This window comes from Podarcis bocagei (assembly GCF_964188305.1).
Source record: "Podarcis bocagei genome assembly, chromosome: 6".
Lineage (NCBI taxonomy): Eukaryota > Metazoa > Chordata > Lepidosauria > Squamata > Lacertidae > Podarcis > Podarcis bocagei.
The window spans coordinates 84,593,214-84,612,981 of record NC_138130.1 but is presented as its reverse complement, the minus strand read 5'-3'; the positions used below and the strand labels follow the sequence as shown (position 1 = coordinate 84,612,981).

At 41.1% G+C, this 19,768-nt stretch overlaps 1 protein-coding gene across 9 annotated transcripts in view; it reads left to right on the top strand.

The window, feature by feature from the left end:
* The window catches only part of ZMYM2 (zinc finger MYM-type containing 2), a 62,456-nt gene extending 42,972 nt beyond the window's left edge, over positions 1-19,484 (top strand). For 6 of the 9 annotated variants that reach the window (XM_081199334.1, XM_081199338.1, XM_081199332.1 and 3 more), the window contains 16 exons: positions 3,569-3,685; positions 5,144-5,294; positions 7,072-7,244; positions 7,919-8,084; positions 8,680-8,714; positions 9,549-9,678; positions 9,818-9,933; positions 11,196-11,373; positions 12,419-12,544; positions 13,653-13,747; positions 14,658-14,826; positions 15,239-15,390; positions 16,161-16,275; positions 16,575-16,826; positions 17,754-17,877; positions 18,593-19,484. In XM_081199334.1, the coding sequence (XP_081055460.1) occupies positions 3,569-3,685; positions 5,144-5,294; positions 7,072-7,244; positions 7,919-8,084; positions 8,680-8,714; positions 9,549-9,678; positions 9,818-9,933; positions 11,196-11,373; positions 12,419-12,544; positions 13,653-13,747; positions 14,658-14,826; positions 15,239-15,390; positions 16,161-16,275; positions 16,575-16,826; positions 17,754-17,877; positions 18,593-18,785 (2,292 nt within the window). In that variant the 3' untranslated portion in view covers positions 18,786-19,484. The remainder of the gene's footprint in view (positions 1-3,568; positions 3,686-5,143; positions 5,295-7,071; positions 7,245-7,918; positions 8,085-8,679; positions 8,715-9,548; positions 9,679-9,817; positions 9,934-11,195; positions 11,374-12,418; positions 12,545-13,652; positions 13,748-14,657; positions 14,827-15,238; positions 15,391-16,160; positions 16,276-16,574; positions 16,827-17,753; positions 17,878-18,592) is intronic. The other 3 variants (XM_081199337.1, XM_081199336.1, XM_081199340.1) reach the window with 3 other exon arrangements.
* Positions 19,485-19,768: the final 284 nt, after the last annotated feature.

The following is a 19,768-nucleotide window of genomic DNA, read 5'->3' as shown; positions in this document are numbered from 1 at the left end:
GACGTCGCATGGGGGGGGTGCGTGCGTTAGTCACGCACCGTCCCGACGTCACCTTCCTGCCCGCTGTCAGATCGCGGCTCCAGAGATATATTTGTTTTAAATGTCGCAATGGTTTTGCGGCTCCCATGTTTTTTTTCCTTCGGAAACGGGTCCAAGTGGCTCTTTTTGTCTTAAAGGTTGCAGACCCCTGTACTAGACTCACCTTTTAGCTGTGCTTTACTTACTACTTTTTATTTTTTTTAACAATTCTAGCCTACATTTCAGTCTACCTCTAAGGGCTCAAGGTGGATTAATTCCCCCTCCCCACATTTGATCCAAACTGTGTATGTGGGTTAGTCTACTCAACGTCTTTTGCTGCTTGCGTTGTTGTCCTAACACAGTTCATTTCATGGGGGGACCATACTACGTATACAAAGAAGGAAGCATTGGACAGCTCTCATATGATGTAGCTGGCTAGTAACACTGCTTCTTATCCGATGGAAAGGGAAGGCAATCTGCAGATCTGGACTGCCCTCATTTTCACTGGATGAATGGAAAATTTACAGGTCAGATACAATGGTACCTTAGTTTGCATATGTCTTGGTTTGCATACGTTTTGAATTACAAACACGTCAAACCCGGAAGTGCGTGTCCTGGTTTGCAACCTTTTTTTGGATTGCAACCCATGGGGGGGGGGGAATTATGAACAATTTTTTTTTTGGAGGCCCCATTGGCGAAAGCACGCCTTGGGTTACAACCTGTTTTGGTTTACAAACGGACCTCCGGAACGGATTATGGTTGTAAACCATGTTATACCTCCAAAGAGAGTAACTTAAGCCAGATCTGCTACACACAAGTATGAGAACTACACATACAGCATTCACTTAATATAGCTAGTTATGCAAAAAACAAAATAGGCCATTTTGGCATTGGTTTTAATTCTCAGTACACTGAATTAAAACTATTGAGTGCATATAAATGATTCCCATATAGTGTAAACCAGTGGTGGCCAAACTTGGCCCTCCAGCTTTTTTTGGACTACAACTCCCATCATCCCTAGCTAACAGTGGTCAGGGTTGATGGGAATTATAGTCCCAAAACAGCTGGAGGGCCAAGTTTGGCCACCACTGATGCAAACTATGGAACCCGATTGCATTTTGTGGTGTTCTGACATGCTTGCTTCCTGTTGACTCCATTGTTCCACAATTTGGGATAACTGGGTGTTGCAGGTATGTGCACCATGTTGAGTTTACCATATCTGTAAGATTAGAAGATATGTCAGAATCACATGAATACAAATAAAACTAGGCTTGCAGACAAATCAGACGTGTATCCCAAGAAGCCTATCTTTCCAATGACTTCGTGTACCCCACATTCTCCAAGTGGAAATGTTGTGTTAACCTATGTAGCTACACACCACTTTTCAGCTTTATTAACACCTCTCTGCATTCTAAAGCTACCTGTATATATGTGTAGGTGATATCTTAAAGGCTTCAGAGCTTCTGTGGTCCCAAAGGTCCTATCCATGTGGCTTATAGTTTGGCTCAAGCATTCAAGCCTCCTGTTGCTTTTCAGTTAAATACACATCCTATTCTGCAATTGATATCACCCACCCCACCCCGCACTATTCCCTCGCCACAGTCCAAGTTGATATAAAATTAAAATAGTAGGTTTTGAGTGGCACCTGAAAGTTAAAACACAAACAGAACTACTTCTGGAGAGAACTGAGCTTTAGTGATACTCTGTTTGGATTTTTAAAAGATGTGCTAAATGCAAATTAATTGGGAGTTGGAGCTGGAGACTGAGTCAAAGGAATACACAGGTTGCAGAGACAAATGACATACATTGTGTGCTTTGCTAATGGAGTACTGTCTGCTTGATTCTGCTGTTCACTATCACCACCACCCATCAAATACAGTCTTTATTTGCTCTTATCAATTAGGATGGTCTGAAGACCTTGGGGTAGCCTTTTCTGGAAGATTTGACTTATCTAGATGCTTACTGTGGAAAGGGTTTCTCCCTGTTGCTTCTACCTGTACTTGTGGGCGGTTCTGCTCAACCTCTCTATCCCTTTGTTTTGTCGGCTTTTGAAGGGATGTGAGATGGAGCTTGACTACAGACCAGGCAGGGTCTGGAAAAGCCTTTTGCTACCTCTCCAGGGGCAGGAGTCATCTTGTCCTCCAGCTAACTCTCCCTGCCTGTGGTTGAAGACAGTTGGGCTCCTTTAGGGTTCTAAATCAACTCTGTGTTTTTCATTAGCCTGCCTTCCCTTTTTGTTAACTGTTCTCTTCCTGGTCCTCCTCTCCTCTTTGTTGGATGTTGTGCTGATAGGGAGCATGTGTGCGCTTGTGCTGTTGGTCTCTCCCTTCACCTCAGCTGTAAGACATCAGGTGGAGGGACTGTGGCTGGGGTAAGAAGGGACTCACAGGCCAAAATAGGCCCTTTGGCAGGCCTAACTGTGGTTAGCTCAACCACAGGTTTCATATCTGTTTCTGCACCAGCTGAATTTTCTTCTCTTTACTTCAAGGCCATGTGCTCTTTGGAAAGCATTATTAGGAGAAAGAGGTTAGCTAGGCAAAGGATTCATCAGGACCACTCCAGTTGCCCCCAACCCAGAGGGCCTTCTGCCACCAAGTGCCCCGTGTGAAGGGTCTCCAGGAAGTGTTATATTTTAATATTGTTAATGTGGCTTTTAGTAATCTTTTTTTGTTTCTTGTAAATTTGCTTGGAAGGGTTTGTGTCCTAAAAGACAGGATGTAAATAATTGTAATAATTAAGTGCATAGACCTGACTAGAATTTCATTGGAATCTTGTCATAAAGACCTCTGCCTTGACAGTAATGATTATGATTTAATGCCTCCGTGTGTGTGTGTGTGTGTGTGTGTGTGTGTGTGTGTGTGTGTGTGTGTGTATCTCGGTCTTCGTGTGGCAGTGCAGCCAAACGGGTTCTGTAGGCTGAGCACAGTGAACGGTTGAGAATGCAGTGACATAATGAGAGGGAGTTAGATCATGAGACGTCACACACTCTTTCTCCACCTTTTTCCATGGGCCTGCCCCTCCTCATCTGTCTACTGTTATCTCCTGATATATTTCTACTAGAAAATGTTGTTCGTCTATCACCACCTGCTGCCTAAAGTTCTCTCTTGCACAGCTTCACTCATTCGCCTGTGCTTCCCCTTACACCTTTCTCTCCCTTCTTTGCAAAGCCTTTGGTTTAACCTTCCCCAGCTGGACTGAAGCCAAAGAGCACCCAGTGTTCATATTTATCATTGTTTCCTCCATCCCTCTTGCCCCTTTTTGCTGTTGTTGTTTTGGAGGCTCTTTTGACACCTCCTTCTCTATGTAGCTCTGAGTTGTCATGTCCATTGATGACTGTATAAACAGTAAAAGTGAGCCTCAGAAACTTTGCGAATGATCCTATCTAGAGGATGTGAAATTTAGCAGAAGCCGTTTCAAGGAAAACCCTCTTCATAATAGCACATATTCTCACTAATGCACTTCCAGCTCTACAATGCTATGATTCTCATTTTTTTTACTGTGTCTTAACAGTGGAGGAATTTGATCTGTATATTTTAAAAATATTTTTCAGACTCTTAGTGTACAGTCTTCAACCAATGGCCAGTTTGTGGCTCCGAGTGATATTCAGTTGAAATGCAATTATTGCAAAAATACTTTCTGCTCAAAGCCTGAAGTACTGGAATGGGAAGTAAGTAAATTATATCAAAATGGGATATGTAGCTCTTGTATTGAACATTAAATGTTGTTGATATTTTATTGATGTATTTAAAATCTTTATAGCCCAACCAAGTCGCTGTTTAATATTTCTTTAATGCTAGTTGAATGTTACCAGCCTATTCATGCTTTAAGGTCTTCTAGACCTTATTCAAAATTCACTCAGTAGAGATACACTATGATACCTACCAAGGAAAGGGCATTTTCTATAGCGGTGCCTCAGCTATGAAAAACCCTCCCTAAGAAGGCGGACCTAGCATTGCAGACATTTCAGCTCCAGACCTTCCACCCCAATTTTATTTTATTGTTCAAATTATGTGTGAGTTGTTCATGGGGAAACTGTTATGACAGAAGAAAAGGAAATACATTCTTGATCACCAACACATTCCAGACATCTATGGTTCAGTTCCAGTTACTGCCAGTTCTTTCTCTCAGGCACCAGTATGATTAAACACGGTGTCTTGTTTTCTAGTACAGTGGTACCTCGGGATGCGAACGGGATCTGTTCCGGAGCCCCGTTCGCATCCTGAATAGAACGTAAGATGCGTCTGTGCGGGTCACGTTTCGCCGCTTCCACGCATGTGCGTGACATTTTGACCATCTGTGCATGCGCGAGCGGCGAAACCCAAAAGTAACATGCTCCATTACTTCCGGGTCACCGCGGAGCGCAACCCTAAAATACTTACCTTGAAGTGTATTTATCCTGAGGTATGACTGTGTCTGTTTCTTACAAATTGTAAATCACCCATGTATTCTAAATTATTAGATGTATGGGAGAAAAACCCAATGTAGGAAACAATGCCCTGCTCACATTGCAGCCTTTGGTTTTCCTCCCATGAAAATGTTGCTTGTGCATGCATGGCTGTACGTAAAATACTTTGTGGTATTCTGAGAGGAGTGTGGAGAACTATTTATCCTGCTCCTAGGAAATGGGGTGGAATGGACAAAGACACCCTAGTTCTTCCAACCAGCCGGAGCGCTTACTGCTGCTGGAATTTGTGGGTGTGCAAAGTCTGCTTTGCAAGTTAGCTGCAGAACATTAATTTGAAAATACATAGAAACAGCTCTGCCTTCTGTATTCCTATAGAATGGCTTTTGCTGATCTGGCAACTGTGCCCAGCAAGCTACATTGCCCAATCCTTGGTTAAAAAAACCACAGTTCTTACTTTTATTAGTCAAAATATAAAAGCCTTAATATGTCATATTGTTGATATTGTTGGATGATTTGACATTTTAAAGAACTAATAGTCAAACGGATTCTCCTTTGCTTTAAAAAACAAACACATAGCCTTTTTCCTGAAGGGTAGAGTTTCTTGTGAATAAGGATTTAATTTTTTTGGATAAAATGTCTTAAGCTAATGTAACTTTTTGCTTTTTTTGTTTGAAGTCTTCTAACTTACCCATTTATCTTCTGTGGTATTTTTTCCATTAGAACAAAGTGTATCAGTTCTGCAGTAAAATTTGTTCTGATGATTATAAGAAACTACATTGTATAGTAACATACTGTGAATACTGTCAAGAGGAGAAGACTCTGCATGAAACGGTGAAATTTTCTGGTATCAAGAGACCATTCTGTAGTGAAGGTGTGTTGTGTCTCTCTGGTGCATATTGCTACCAATATTGTCATTTGTAAACGTAGTATTTAAGTATTTCAACATTACAAAAACACGTGAACCAGTTTTGGATGTGTCTGGGGCCTAACTGAAGGAGCCAGTAGGCCGTAGCCTGCCATTTATTTGATCTGAGGTAGTTTTTGTCATCTGATAGACAGACTAATGGCTGAGTAATATCAACATCCAATATCCAATGCTGTCCGCATGGAAGCCAAATGGACTTCCAAGGTTTCGCCTTCTTGTCCTCCCCCCTACAGCCTTTTGTTTGCCCTCAAAATAACGCTGTGGAGGGTGCTTAGGGACAGATTTGGGGGCGTTGCAAGGAGGACAAGAGAAGGGGAGGGCTCCTTGTGTGAGCATGAGTCCATTTGTGCAGTGTTAGATTCCACTCCCAGTGTACTACTGCTTGAATCAATTGAATATTTTTTTTGTTTAGATTTTGCACGTTTGGTACATTGCAAAATCTAATATAGACCAGCAAATTGCATCACGTGCTACAAAAATGCCTTAACTCTTGTCCACAGCATGTCCACACACACACACACACACACACACACAGTCTACTGTAGAAACAGCTTCTGATACAGGAAACCTGAGCCTATGTTTTTCCACATTTGTTCCCCACCTGCTAGCATTATCTGGGAAATTGGGAAAAGAACAGAGGACAAGACAGGGCTTGCCATTAGGCAGAGTGAGATGGCCAACTCAGGTGGCAAATGTTTAGAGGACAGTGGCAGGATATTCCTTCTGGTCTCTTGGTTGTAGGCTGCTATTGAAGGACAGAACTGTTTATGCTACATGAACTGTCCTTCACCTCAATAGGATTAATTGCTAGTCCAGTCAGCTTCTGTACATGGTATGGTAGGAGCACCATTCTAACTTTAGCCTCAGGCAGCAAATATCTTGGGATGGCCCTGGGGGTTTGTGCATCTTTTGCCACACAGTGCAAAAAAGCTGACCTTTCTCTGTGTTTTTTTTTGGGGGGGGGGCAGCAAGATCAAGGGGGCCTTTAAAAAGTAAGTGGATTTTGAGGTTTCAGTGTATTCTCCTTTTCGGACCATTCAGACCAACCACTATTTGGGAATTTTGCTGAGATGGTATATAAAACAGTCTAAAGCCCTTGAATGTCTATGCTATTGGATTGTCATATATTGCTGGGAAGCACCTTTATTTAAACCTATAGCCTATGCAAAATAAAACCAGGGACGCAATTCTAATGTGTGGATTTGTTCACAACATCTCCACTAGATGGAGCAGTGAACCGCAGAAAAATAAAATAAAAAGTGATATACTTCAACGTCAGTTGAAAGCAGATGGACATCTAGAATATGAAATAATGAGCCAGGCAATTTTGTTTTCTGTGATAGAACCCCTGTTTATACAAATCCACTTCAGCCATGGGCATGGCTAAATTTTGTTTCATAAGGAAGTATTCTCCTGGAAGAGAATCTTATATAGATATGTTTAGACACGTTTAATGTAAAAAAAGTCTTATTGAGCAAAAGCTTTTCAGTGTTCATTAGAATTTGATCAATATATTTTATCTTGTATTATTATTCATTTTTCAATACCCTTTCACATCTCAAACTATACAGAATCATAAAAAAGAGAATAATGAAAAATAGATTTAAAAATAATCCAAGCAACAACTAAAGATAGGTTTAAATACAGTGCACATGGACACCCACGGCAGAGGCCCATATCATATAGGTTTCATCAACCGTCTGTGTCATTTTTCTTTTTCCAGGTTGCAAGCTGCTGTACAAACAAGATTTTGCAAGGCGGTTAGGATTACGATGCGTCACTTGCAATTATTGCTCTCAGCTCTGTAAAAAAGGAGCAACTAAGGAACTTGATGGAGTAGTAAGAGATTTCTGCAGTGAAGAGTGCTGTAGAAAATTTCAAGACTGGTACTATAAGGTAATGCAGTATTCAAGAAGTATTCAAAAGCTTGAAAAGAAATGAAGATTGAAAGATAAACTATCCAAAATATTGTTGATCCAAATGCTGCATATAAATAAAGAAGTGCAGTCATATAACATGCTATAACTTGGTTTGCATGATACAGAAAGCCAAACTACGGCTTCCTAAAGATGTGCCAACATGCAGGCTCCTGGAGAAATGCTCCCAGGCACTTTGCTTTTGCCTGGTCCTTTTTATTGTAGTATTATTTTTATTAATAATAATAATAATAATAAAATTTCTATATCACCCTTCATCCAAAGATCACAGGGTCATTTACAATATAAAAACACAAAAATACATACCTTAATAACGAACAAACAAAATAGCTTCCCTCCCCCATACACACACACAGTTTAAAAAGCCATCAATTGTTTAATTAGCCTATAGCCTGGGAGAAGAGGAATGTTTTTGCCTGGTTCCTAAAAATATGTAGTGAAGGCTCCAGGTAAAGCTCCCAGGGAAGGAATTTCACAGTAGAACTGTGCTGCTTAAAAATATTTCAAAGCTATTACTGTTACTTACTTTCCCTTTTCAGCTACCCAGTCTAAACACCTTTTAGAATAGTATTTATATCACATGTATGGTAGTAATTCTTTCTCTAGTTAACAACATTGAAAATTGTTTTTAAGGCCGCAAGGTGTGACTGTTGCAAAACTCAAGGAACTCTTAGGGAGAAAGTCCAGTGGAGAGGAGAGATGAAGCATTTCTGCGATCAGCACTGTCTTCTACGTTTCTACTGTCAACAAAATGAACCTAATATGGCAACAGAGAAAGGACCAGAAAACTTACAGTATGGTATGAGACTTCCCGTAACTAACAACACAGAATAAAAAAGAGATGATGTGCTTTCAGGAAAGTCAAGCAATATGAGCTTCCAAAAGAGCTCTTTTAAGATAAAGCACTGGAGCCGTCTATACAATAACTTAGTGCACACAGATGAGCAGGGATCACCCTAGAGCTCAGCATGTCAGCCTGCATGATCAGTGGACAAAAATGGACAGCCTTTCCAAAAAATGAAAGCAGACTCACAGTTTCCCCATTCTTAGGAGGATCCCCTGCTACTTGATAATCGGTTAATTAGCTGGACAATGTTAAGGGCATAAGAAAAGCCGGCTGGATCAGTCCAGTGGGCCATCTTGTCCAGCATCCTGTTCTTATTGTGGCTTACCATGGGAAGCCTCAGTGCAACAGCCCTTTCCTGCTTGTGAGTCCAGCAGCTGGCATTCAGACACACATTGCCTCCAACCATAAAGGCAGAACAATGTTCATCATGGCTGGTATACGTTATTACTGTAGTAGTGCAACGAGGTTGAAAACACTGGTATTACCTTTTATAACAACTGCATTAGAAAAATGGCACTATATTAATTTTCTCTTTTCTCATTCATAGATCAGGGCTGTCAAACCCCCCGAACAAAAACCACAGTAAGTAAATTGCAGCTTGTATAGCTGGGTTCATTGTACTTGTATTCCACAAAATATAGGTGGGGATTTGTTTTGGTATTTTGGCTCACAATAAAACTCCTGATAGGCTTATATTGGCTATCTGCCAGTTCAGAGAATCTAGGTCTGTTTTCTGTAGCACAACTTCTATGGCATGAGACTTCTGAGAAGTGTCTTGGGTGGGCCAAGCTGCTGTGGGTTAATGATTATATAGGAAACTTGTGATGATCCTGCAAACTCAGCAGCAATTTAATGTGTTCGTGGTTGTATCCAACAATGTTGTTCTGCTTGCAGAACGGAACTTCCCTTTCCTCTCCTCTGAAGCCCCTCAGGCACCCTCAAAATCTGCTCCAGAAGATTGGAGGAGAGGACCTTTGAGCAGTTTTTGGGGGTGCTTGGGAAGAAGGGAGGAAAGAGTAGTCTCACTGCATGAGTGGAACTCCTCAGGCCCTGTGCTGGATACCACAGATTGATTTTAGAGAGTTACTGATGTAAAAGAGTTTAGGGTGTCCTCCCTACTTGTTGCTAGTTGTCTAGAACCCTGAATAATCTCCTCCACGTCCACTAGAATGCAGGCTTTATTCTAAAAGGAAATAACCTTCAGGGCGTGGACTTTGTGGTACCTCCCACTAAACTTGTTACATCTCTTACATCACTATAGAAAATCCATTTTGAGCTCTCAGAAGCAGCCATTTATAGCTTTATCCTGTATTAAAGAAACTTCAGTGTCAGCTGAGTGGGCTATTGCCCTGCCCTTGTTAGGGGTCTTTCTTTTGTTTTGGGGGTGCTAATATTGACTGATGTCCTTATTCACAGGGATCGGCACCACCTCCTTCCCCAACACCAAATAAAGAAATGAAGAACAAAGCAGTTCTTTGCAAACCTCTGACAATGACTAAAGCAACATACTGTAAACCTCACATGCAAACGAAATCTTGTCAGACAGGTAAACTGTTGAGTCAAAGCACTGGCTGTCCAATCGCCTTCTTTTGCAACATTGTTTGTGAGGAATACAATTATAATCTCATGATTGTATGCTACCCTTCTTGTGGTAGTCTATAACAGCGTATTGTCTTTTGTTTCAGATGATGGCTGGGAAAAAGAATACATCCCTGTACCTGTTCCAGTTCCTGTGTATGTACCTGTTCCTATGCACATGTGTAGTCAAAATGTTCCAGTTCCTACAACGGTTCCTATTCCAGTAAGCCAGATTTCAGCCTTGTTCTAAAATTTGTAGTATTTTGCATGCCTTGAATATAGTTTAGTAATCCTAAATTTTCTTACTGGAAATCATCTCTTAAAAAGAGTTGATTGTGCGTCTTAAGAGATGCTAGGCTTCAACAGATCACTCTCTTAAATATGCTTATCTCCCCAGGCATCTGTTCTCTTGCCAAAATGCATTTATCATTTCAATAAATTGTACCACGCCTTTCTACAGAAAGCTGTGCCCCTCTTATTGCATGCCCATAAACCAGCAGCCTGGTCAGACATGGAGATAAGTGAGGCATACAAGGGTAGGAAAGTAATAAGGAAGCCCTAAGCACATCAAAGTGCAAGTAGATAAATAGGTACCACTCCGGCGGGAAGGTAAATGGTGTTTCCGTGTGCTTCTCTGGTTCGCCAGAAGTGGCTTAGTCATGTTGGCCACATGACTTGGAAGCTGTACGCCGGCTCCCTCGGCCAATAAAGCGAGATGAGCACCGCAACCCCAGAGTCGGCCACGACTGGACCTAATGGTCAGGGGTCCCTTTACCTTTACCTAACCTGTTTATGGAATTAACCAATTAATGCAGAGCATTCATATCTTTTCCACCACCCTAACATTGATATACTGAAATGTATTCTTGTGTTATCCCTCTAAATGGGGATACCAGAAATAACCTATTTTTATAGGAGTGGTTGAGATTCCGGAGAACGTAGGGCTGTATCCAGTTGTGTCCAGTGGAGACCTCTGTGAGTGGGGAGGTAACATTGCACCAGCAATGTTAGCTAATCCAGTGTTACCACCGGTGCATTTGCACTGTGCCCCCCCCCCCCGCCCCCCGCATCTTCTGCAGAGCTTTTGGCTGGAATAGCATGGGAGGCTGCAGAAGAAAGGGGGAATTTACAAAATCACATCCTCCCCCACCCCCTTGTGCTCATGGAAGTATGTGGGATTAAATAGCCCACCCACTGTAAGTGAAGTGGGAGACAGAATTACACCTTGGGGCTTTTTTATTTTTAATGCTGTGCTTTTACATATTTTATTCAGCCTGTTTTCGTGGCCGCCTGCTTATAGTCCCCTGGGTACATATGCACTAAGTGAGTTAATTTCTCCTTTTCTGTTTGTCCCTACATTTATATGCCACTGGTTGTTTCTCCTTCGGAAAAATGGCTGTGAGGACTTACTCCAGCTCTGCTTTCTTGGCGTTAGCGGTACTTTCGTCACTAGCGACATTAATGATTTAATCTTTCCTATACTAGGTACCAGTTCCGGTTTTTCTGCCCACCACACTGGAGAGCAGCGAGAAGATACTTGAAGCAATAGAAGAACTAAATAACAAAACAAATTCCAGTCCTGTGAAGGTTGAGGAGGAGTCACTGGCTGTAGCAGAAGAGATGCCTGAAAAAGAGGAGAAAGTGGAACCTCAAGAGCTCAAAAGTATGTCTTGGTAACAGGGTTTTTTTATTATTGGTTTGGCAAATTTGAATCTGTCCTCAGTGCTTATGTGGTGAACCCACTCCCACTGCAAGTTCAGAGGGGTTAAAAAAAGAAAAAAAAGCAAGCCAGGATGGTGTAGACAGTTCTGTTCCCTGCCCTCCTCTCCATTTGGGGTTTGTGGCCGATATGGCTGGCTATATCAATTGTGGTGATCTGGATGGGAATAAAATGGTATTATGCAAAGGGCCATTGAAGGTGGACATCCATAGCGCAACTATACCTAGACTTTGGGTGGTCTCCCTCCCTTGGTGACATGGAACTATTTCAAGAGGGATGGGTCCCCTTCTGGAAAAGAGGATGCATTGCACTAGAGGCAGGATTTGGAGTGCTTATCTGACGTCCCCTCACCACCATTGCTGTGGCTTACCGAGAGAGGAAGCGTGGAGGTGGTAGCAAGCTCAGTGCAGTGTCAGTGCACCAGCAGAACTAATCCAGTGCTCCTGCCGGTGCATTTGCACTGTGTCAACCTCACTGCTTGCCCCTCTAAGTAAGCTATAGCAGCAGTGGTGACAGGATGTCAGCAAAGTGGCCCTGCCCTGCTCTGCCCTCCTGACTACTATTGACTGCAGGAGAGTGCGTACGCACTAGGATTTGAGTGACAGCTGACTTGCACTGGCTCTGCTGCTTTCTTCTTCACCCTCTTGATATATATACAGGACTTTCTTGAGATGACACCCTCCCTCTCTTTCCTCAGCGGACTGTGTGAGCAAAGAGTGATTGTTGTGTGTTCCTTTTCCCAGACACAATGCTTTTTCCTGATGGATGCTATATTCTGGAGCTAAGTTTCTAGTCTTAGGCCCTAGGACAGGGTTTAAAGTTTAGTTTGATTGGTATTTTCAATGAATCATTTATATTGTTTTTGGATAATAAATCCTGTTAAATAAAATAAAACCAATATACTGGGTGGTATTCAACTGCATTTTGCTCAAAGTAGACCCATTGTTCATGTTCACACATTAGTTACATTGCCTTTCTTTAATTGCAGGTGTAATAACTGAGACAGGTGTAATAACTGAGACAGAATTGCCCGACTGTAAAACAGAAACCCAGAAAAGCTTGCCTGATATTCCATATGAGCCAGACCTTGACATTGAGGTTGATTTTCCTAGAGGTTTGTACACTCAGTTTTAAAATGGATAGTATTGATGCCAACATGGGGCCAACTTCTTTAACACTTGTTTTCATCCCTTCCTCCCCACATGGACGTCTTGGTTTTATTAATGTGTTAACAGTTTCTGACTCAAAGCCTTTACAATGGCTTAGAGCAATCTACAAATATGTTGGTAATTTTATCCTTTTAAAAGAGAGCATGAGTGCACGTGAATGCCTAGATCAGGCCGTTGTCTATCTGGTTCAGCATTCTTGGACATTCTGGTCATCTAGTGTCCTTTGGAAGTTCTCAAGCAAGACATGATGAAAGGCGCCACCTGTTTTTGTCCCTTAATCTGGAATTCAGAGACACCCTTCCCTTGAAAATGGGTGCAACTGTTACTCTTTTCTTACTGTTCTGGCTATAAGCCATTGCTATCCTCTAATTCAGGGATGTCCAACAGGTTGATCACGATCTACTGGTAGATCCCGGGAGGTTTTGGTAATTCTGTAAGTAGATCGCAGTCTCTTGGGAGTTGGCCACCTCTACTCTAATTGATATAAAAGCCATATTCTGTGGTAACAGTCACCACATGAGTTCTGCACTGCACTGCACTGCACTGCACTGCAGGAAGATACATTTTGTTTGTCTTGAACCTATTGGCCATCAAACTTGGTTCCAGAATTTTATATCTACACGAGGATGGACTAGATATCCCTGTCAACTCACATGCCCTCAGCTAGGAAGGTCTCATACTAACAAACCAATGCTAGATCCCATTTCCTGCACCCCAACTGCACGGCGCTCTCTCTCTCTCTCTCTCTCTCTCTCTCTCTCTCTCTCTCTCATACCAAAAAACAAAGGGAGTAGAAATGAAGTGATAAATTGTTGTCTTACTCAAGCACTACTGAAGCAACCACTTTTTAGGATGCAATAAATGTTACGCTACCAGTGCTTCTCAGAATACTGTCTTCTGCAGGTTTTTCTAGAATAGGGACCAACACTGATGAATAATGTGTAAAACACATTGTACAATAATTAAGGCTTCTGTCAGTTATATGCACCCGATACAACAGTTTTAGGTTACATGACATTTAACTGCATTAATACCCTTCCAATATATGTACAGCAACAGAGGAACTAGACACAGAAAGTGAATTTTTGCTGCCACCTGTCTTTGGAGAGGAATACGAGGAACAGCCAAGACCTCGAACTAAGAAGAAGGTACGCATATAGTTTTTGTGACTGAAATGTATTCCAAACTAATATGCGTTGCATGGGAAATGGAAGATATGGCTGTGACCTTTTGTATAATAGGAGCTTGAAATAGCCCTACCATGAATGAAGGTGAAGCATTTCATTAGGTGACAGTCGTGTGCTATTAAAGTTTTTTTTTGGGGGGGGGGGAGGGCACTGAGAAGGTCTCTTGAACTAAACCTACTGAAATGAAAGGGAGCTGTGTAAACAGCACGATAGTCTTTTTATGCCACTTCCTTTGACACAACGGAGCTTCCTTAACATAATGCCTTTCTAAATGGACCATGCGTCAAATTAAATCAGGGAAGATCTCCATTTAGATTTTCCTCCTCAAGCAACAACACCCCTGAGAGTAATTCTTAAGGTAACACAAATGTTTGGATTTCTCAGTCACACATGTCTTACCTACCTTTCTAAAGGGCTGGTAGCAATTATTTAACAATCTAAAATTTTAAGGCTGCCTTTTAGACATAATGTTGAATAAAATTATTCCCAACGCCAGAATGTAGTTTACCTTTCTCAAGCTTGTTGCCTCTGAAAACAATGCTGTAAAGTGCCTTTACACTGGTGGCTCTAATTAAACAATAATTGCATCATCATCATTATTATTATTTATTGCATAATTAAAACCAACTTTGGATCTTAGTGCAGAACAGTTATTGAAAGGGATTATATTATAGGGAACCATTATGCTGATTTGAGCTCAGTAAAGTGCAAGTATTACTTGGGTGTTTTTGTTTTTTTGTTTTTTTAAAAAGACTTTGATGACTGGTATTTATGACTTTTCTTGGCTTTCATTTGCCCGTAGTAGAGTGCAGAAGTGGTGTAAATTCAATGTTTATAAGCAGTAATGTTTACAGATCTGTTTTAATGGCAGGGAGCGAAGAGAAAAGCAGTGTCAGAGTACCACTCTCAGGATGATAGCTCTGAGAATTCAGAGTGCAGTTTCCCCTTCAAGTATGCGTATGGTGTAAATGCGTGGAAACACTGGGTAAAAACTAGGAATCTAGATGAAGATCTGCCAGTATTAGATGAGCTGAATTCAAGTAAGTATTTCCTACTTAGCTATAAGTCTCAGGTCAGGCAGACAGGCAGGCAGGCAGTGGGTTGAGCTTAGACAGTGGGTTGAGATTAGATCGGGGTTCGAATTTTGCTTTACCATGTTTTGTTGGGGTGGCTTTGGGCAAGTTGCTCTCAGCTTGAGTGCCTGATCTGTGAAACAGGGTCATAGCAAGATATTACAAATAATAATTACGAGTACCAAATAGTTAAGCGTTATAAAAGTGTTAATGGAAATTTCCAGTTTTAGTGAAAAAATTCTCTCGTCTGAGATGGGCTTCTTCGATAGTGTTTGCATTTGCTTTTGTATACATTTTATCTGTTTCCTGTATTCTGCTAGATGCTTTGATTTATGACATGGAGTTTGCATTACATGATTCTCAATATTTTGCGCTACAGCTAAAACAGTGAAATTGAAAGAAGATATCGTGTCACATACGTCTTCTGAGCTGAACTTTGGGTTGGCACACTTTGTTAATGAGATCCGAAGACCAAATGGGGAAAACTATGCACCTGACAGCATCTATTATTTGTGTCTTGGGATTCAGGAAGTGAGTCATTTTAACAACAGTGTAATCTGTATGGGAGAGATATCATGATAAACCTGAATGAAAGACTGGCAGTGGCAAAATAAGGAATTACCTGTTGAAATACTTTCTAAAAGTAAACGTGGCCAAAGTGGAACTGGCTGAAGTGGAAAACAAATACTTTTTGCTTTCTTTCAACCCAAAACCGTTCCCTTCCCCTTCTGGGTCTCTCTCCACGCCCCCCACAATTAAATATGTTTTTTGTAACTAATGCTACTAGGTGTCTTGGTCTGTAGAATAAATTGGTTGTTGTATCCAAAGCTTCCATGAGTGCAATTCTAGTCACAGAAAGCATGCTCCTAGCACCCAGTAACAGAAGTCCAGAGGTTAATTATCTCCTCTCTTAGTTCAAAGGCCTTTGCATTCCTGGAAGAACCTCTGTGAATGGAAGGGAATGGAAGCTTTTAATCCAACCCAATATTTGACAAGCCTGTTAATTACTAAACTGAGACAAATGTGTTAAACTGAGATGCTATCATAAGCAAGAAGCATAAAATACAGCAGCTTAAAATATATAAAAATATTCAAACCTTCAAACACTTTTAACCATATCATTTTCTGTAATTTTAAATTACTTTGTGTACTACCCTGGAATTCATTTTTGGAGGGAGAGGGTTTGTAAAACTTAAAATGAATAAATGGCCTGATTTCATATGTATATAAAAGGAATAGTTTTTGCTTCTGGTTTTTTGTCTTGGTCTACTAAATATTTTGCTTTTCCTCTTTTCCTGTAGTATTTGAACGGAAGCAATAGAAAGGATAATATCTTCTTGGATCCAGACTATCAAACATTTGAGCAGGAAATAAATAAAATACTCAGATGCTGGCAACCAAGCATACTTCCAGACGGTAACTGTTCTTGTCTTTGTCATTATCCTCTTTTCTTTCTGAATTCATGCTCCTTAAGCAAGTTCAGTGCAATTAAAACTCCGTGTTTTAAGTTCCATGAAGCTGATTGTCAATCGTAGATATATGTAAACTTCAATTGATTGGTTAGACTGAAGAGGTGGGACTGTGAATTTTTAATTTGTAGCAGATATTTCTGAGAGATATAACTAATAATTCAGTTTAGCACATTTTTCTTTTGTTAAATTCCATAGGTTCATTTACAGAACACTCATCTCCTCCCCCCGCCTTTCTCTTACCAGGTTCAATTTTTTCTCGGGTTGAAGAAGACTATCTGTGGAGGATAAAGCAGTTAGGATCCCACTCTCCAGTTGCTCTTCTAAATACACTGTTCTACTTCAACACCAAGTATTTTGGCCTGAAAACAGTGGAGCAGCACTTAAGACTTTCCTTTGGCACCGTTTATAGGCACTGGAAGAAAAATCCTCTAACCATGGATAGCAAAGCTTGTCTGAGATACCAGGTTTCCTCCTTATGTGGAACGGATAACGAAGGTACCATAACATTCTGAAGTGAATATGGTGGCAGCATCCATATTTGGCCCAATCGAAAGGGCCACTGGGCTAATTACTTGGCTCTGTAAATTTCTACAGGCTTCTAAATTTCCTGTGGTGGAGGGTGGGTAAGAAATCAACAGCAACAGCGCCATCTCTCTCAGACAGACCTGAGGCAGTGGCTGACCTCTAGCTAAAGGGGAGAGGTCTGCCTCTGGAAAGAGGGCAGGTTGCACACTCAGCTCTGTATTGTCTCCACTGGTTAGCACTTCGCCTCCAGAGTTTCTGACCAGGTGTCTTTCTCAGTTGTGCCTCCTTGAAGCCAAACCACGTGCTTGAAGCCAAACCATGTGGCACTCCCACAAAGCTGTGGCAAAGAAACTACAGCCACACTTAAAGGACAGATGTTATGGATTTTCTTCAAGGCAGGTTCATTGCATTGTGTTTTCTCTTTTATGTTCTACCCCATCATGTATCACATAGAACACCTCGCTCTTCCCCATTCTTTGGATAGAATTGAGAAAGAGCTGCTGTGAACTGAGGGCTGTGCAGTCACTACTTACCAGCTGAGGAGATGTAGCTATGATTCCTTGTGGCAGGGGTGGGGTACCACCAGCCCACACTGCTTTGGGATCCATCCTCTGGCCTTCTGTCTGCAGCTTCACCCCTTCAAGACAAAGTTAGAGTTACCGATTTATTGGGGGGGGGTAATGTGTGGGGTGGCAGCAGGGGAGGGAATGCTTAACCCTAACCTTCTCACTCTCCACATACCTCCACCTTCCAAATCACACAGCCATTTGTGGGGCAGGGCTGTTAGGTTTAGATGGAAAGGTTCCACTTTCCAGGACTGTAGCCTTTGGGCTTGCACTCCATTCATTCCATTCCGTTATTGTTTTGTCTCTTTTTTCTTTCTTTCTTCTGTTCTAGAAGATAAAATTACTACTGGAAAAAGGAAGCATGAAGATGATGAGCCGGTATTTGAACAAACTGAAAACACAGCGGATCCCTCTAGATGCCCTGTGAAAATGTTTGAATGCTACTTATCTAAGAGGTATTGAAATAGCAGTAGCGGTAAAGCCTGTGTATATGTAAATCTGTTTCTTATTGCTTCTGTTCTCTCTTTTAACAGAGATAATTATGCTTTCTCATAAGAAAGATACAACATAATGCAAACATAATTCTTCCTTATTTCTTTAAAAAGAATATGATCTGTAACGGCAGTGGCCTCTCCGTCTGCATGAATGTTTGGACTGTTTCCATTTGGGTTGTCTCACAAGACCCCCTTTTTTTTCCAGGTCTTTCCCCTCTGCTTATTTTGAGTTGGAGGGCTACACCAAAATAGTTTATTTATGTCTGCCTTGCTTCTGCTGAAAAGCCAATAGGGGGAGCACTAGGCATGTATCTAAACATTCATGATAAGATTCAGATCATTAAAGGAAGAAGGGACAATACAACAGTAGAAAAGTCTGAATATGATCATCCTTGGGCTGTTTGCAGTAGTAAACCTCAGTTGCTTGTTTCTCAGCGGGTTTGGGGATGATAAATATTGATTTTATGGACTTTTCCATAGTGTGACTTGTGTTAAGGTACTAGCTTTTGCATGTTACATGAAGTCACTATTTAACTAGGTGCTCTTCTGCTGTAACAGAAGTGTGTGGAAAACCGTAGTTGTACCCTGGCAGCATATGAATGGATGTCTATGTGGATAGGCTGCGTTGTTGTTATTGTTGTTGTTGTTTTAAGCTTGTCCTCTTCTCACCTTTCAGCCCGCCCAATCTCAGTCAGAGAATGGATGTGTTCTATTTGCAGCCAGCCTACCCGGTTCCCTCAGACAGCACGGTCTGGTACACCTCCACCTCAGTGGATCGCAATACTTTGGAAAACATGCTCGTACGGGTTCTTTTAGTAAAAGATATTTATGATAAAGACAATTACGAACTGGATGAAGACATAGATTAAACACTTTCCAAACTCTCTATGGGGGAAAAGGAAAACACAACAGCATTAGCTAGTCAAGCTGCTAGACTTTTATTATGGAAAAAAAGTAAAACATTTCAAGTTTACTCTTTGTTTAACACGTTTTGTAGCAGTGTACCCTCAGCTGGGTATTACCATGTAAATAATCTGTGAGCGAATGTGGCCATTATTCTCCATAGTGGTTTTAGGAAACTTAACAAACACATTCATCTTTTTTTTAATTATTATTTATTTGGTTAGGTATGTTTGTAACTTTTTACATTGCAAAACATGAATGAGAATGTGCCATGTGTATTTCTTTCTCTCTTTTATTCTTTTTTAGTCATAGTAAGCAACATCCATATTGCACAACTTCACTGCTGCAGAGCTTCCTTGAAAAAGACGTTTGGGCTCTTACTGGGTTCTGAAATCAGGTAGTTGTGTATGGGTAGCACTACTAAAGTTTAGAACTTGCTGTGTCTTTCAGAATTTTTTAAAGAAATTGTAAACTAATAGGTTTTTTACTCTTAGTTACTGAAGCCTTACGAGGTTATGTAGAGAGGTTCCATCTTATGTACCAAAAATAGACGAAAGAGAATGCTGTCGATGTTGATGTACTGTAATGTGAATCTATCCTGGTGAAACAACTTTTTCTTTTCTTTTGGTTGCCCTTATTAAAAAGATCTTAGTATCCTTTCCTTATCTTCGACTCTGAATTTGCCCTTACAATTACAGTACATGTTGCATAAGAGCACAAGGTGAAAACATAAAGGCCATTTAGACATACCTTACCGTTGGGGAATATACGCAGTTCAACAACTTTCCTGTTCATTCTTTCCTAACCTGGCTGCATTTTATTTTTAAAACAAATTTGCCAGGGTAACCCAGTGATTCTCCTGTAGTGGAGGAAGGGGATCCCGTGTGGGTTGTCACTGCCCATGTCCACTGGCAGGAAGTCAAATTTCTGAGAGGGTACAGGGCAGTTC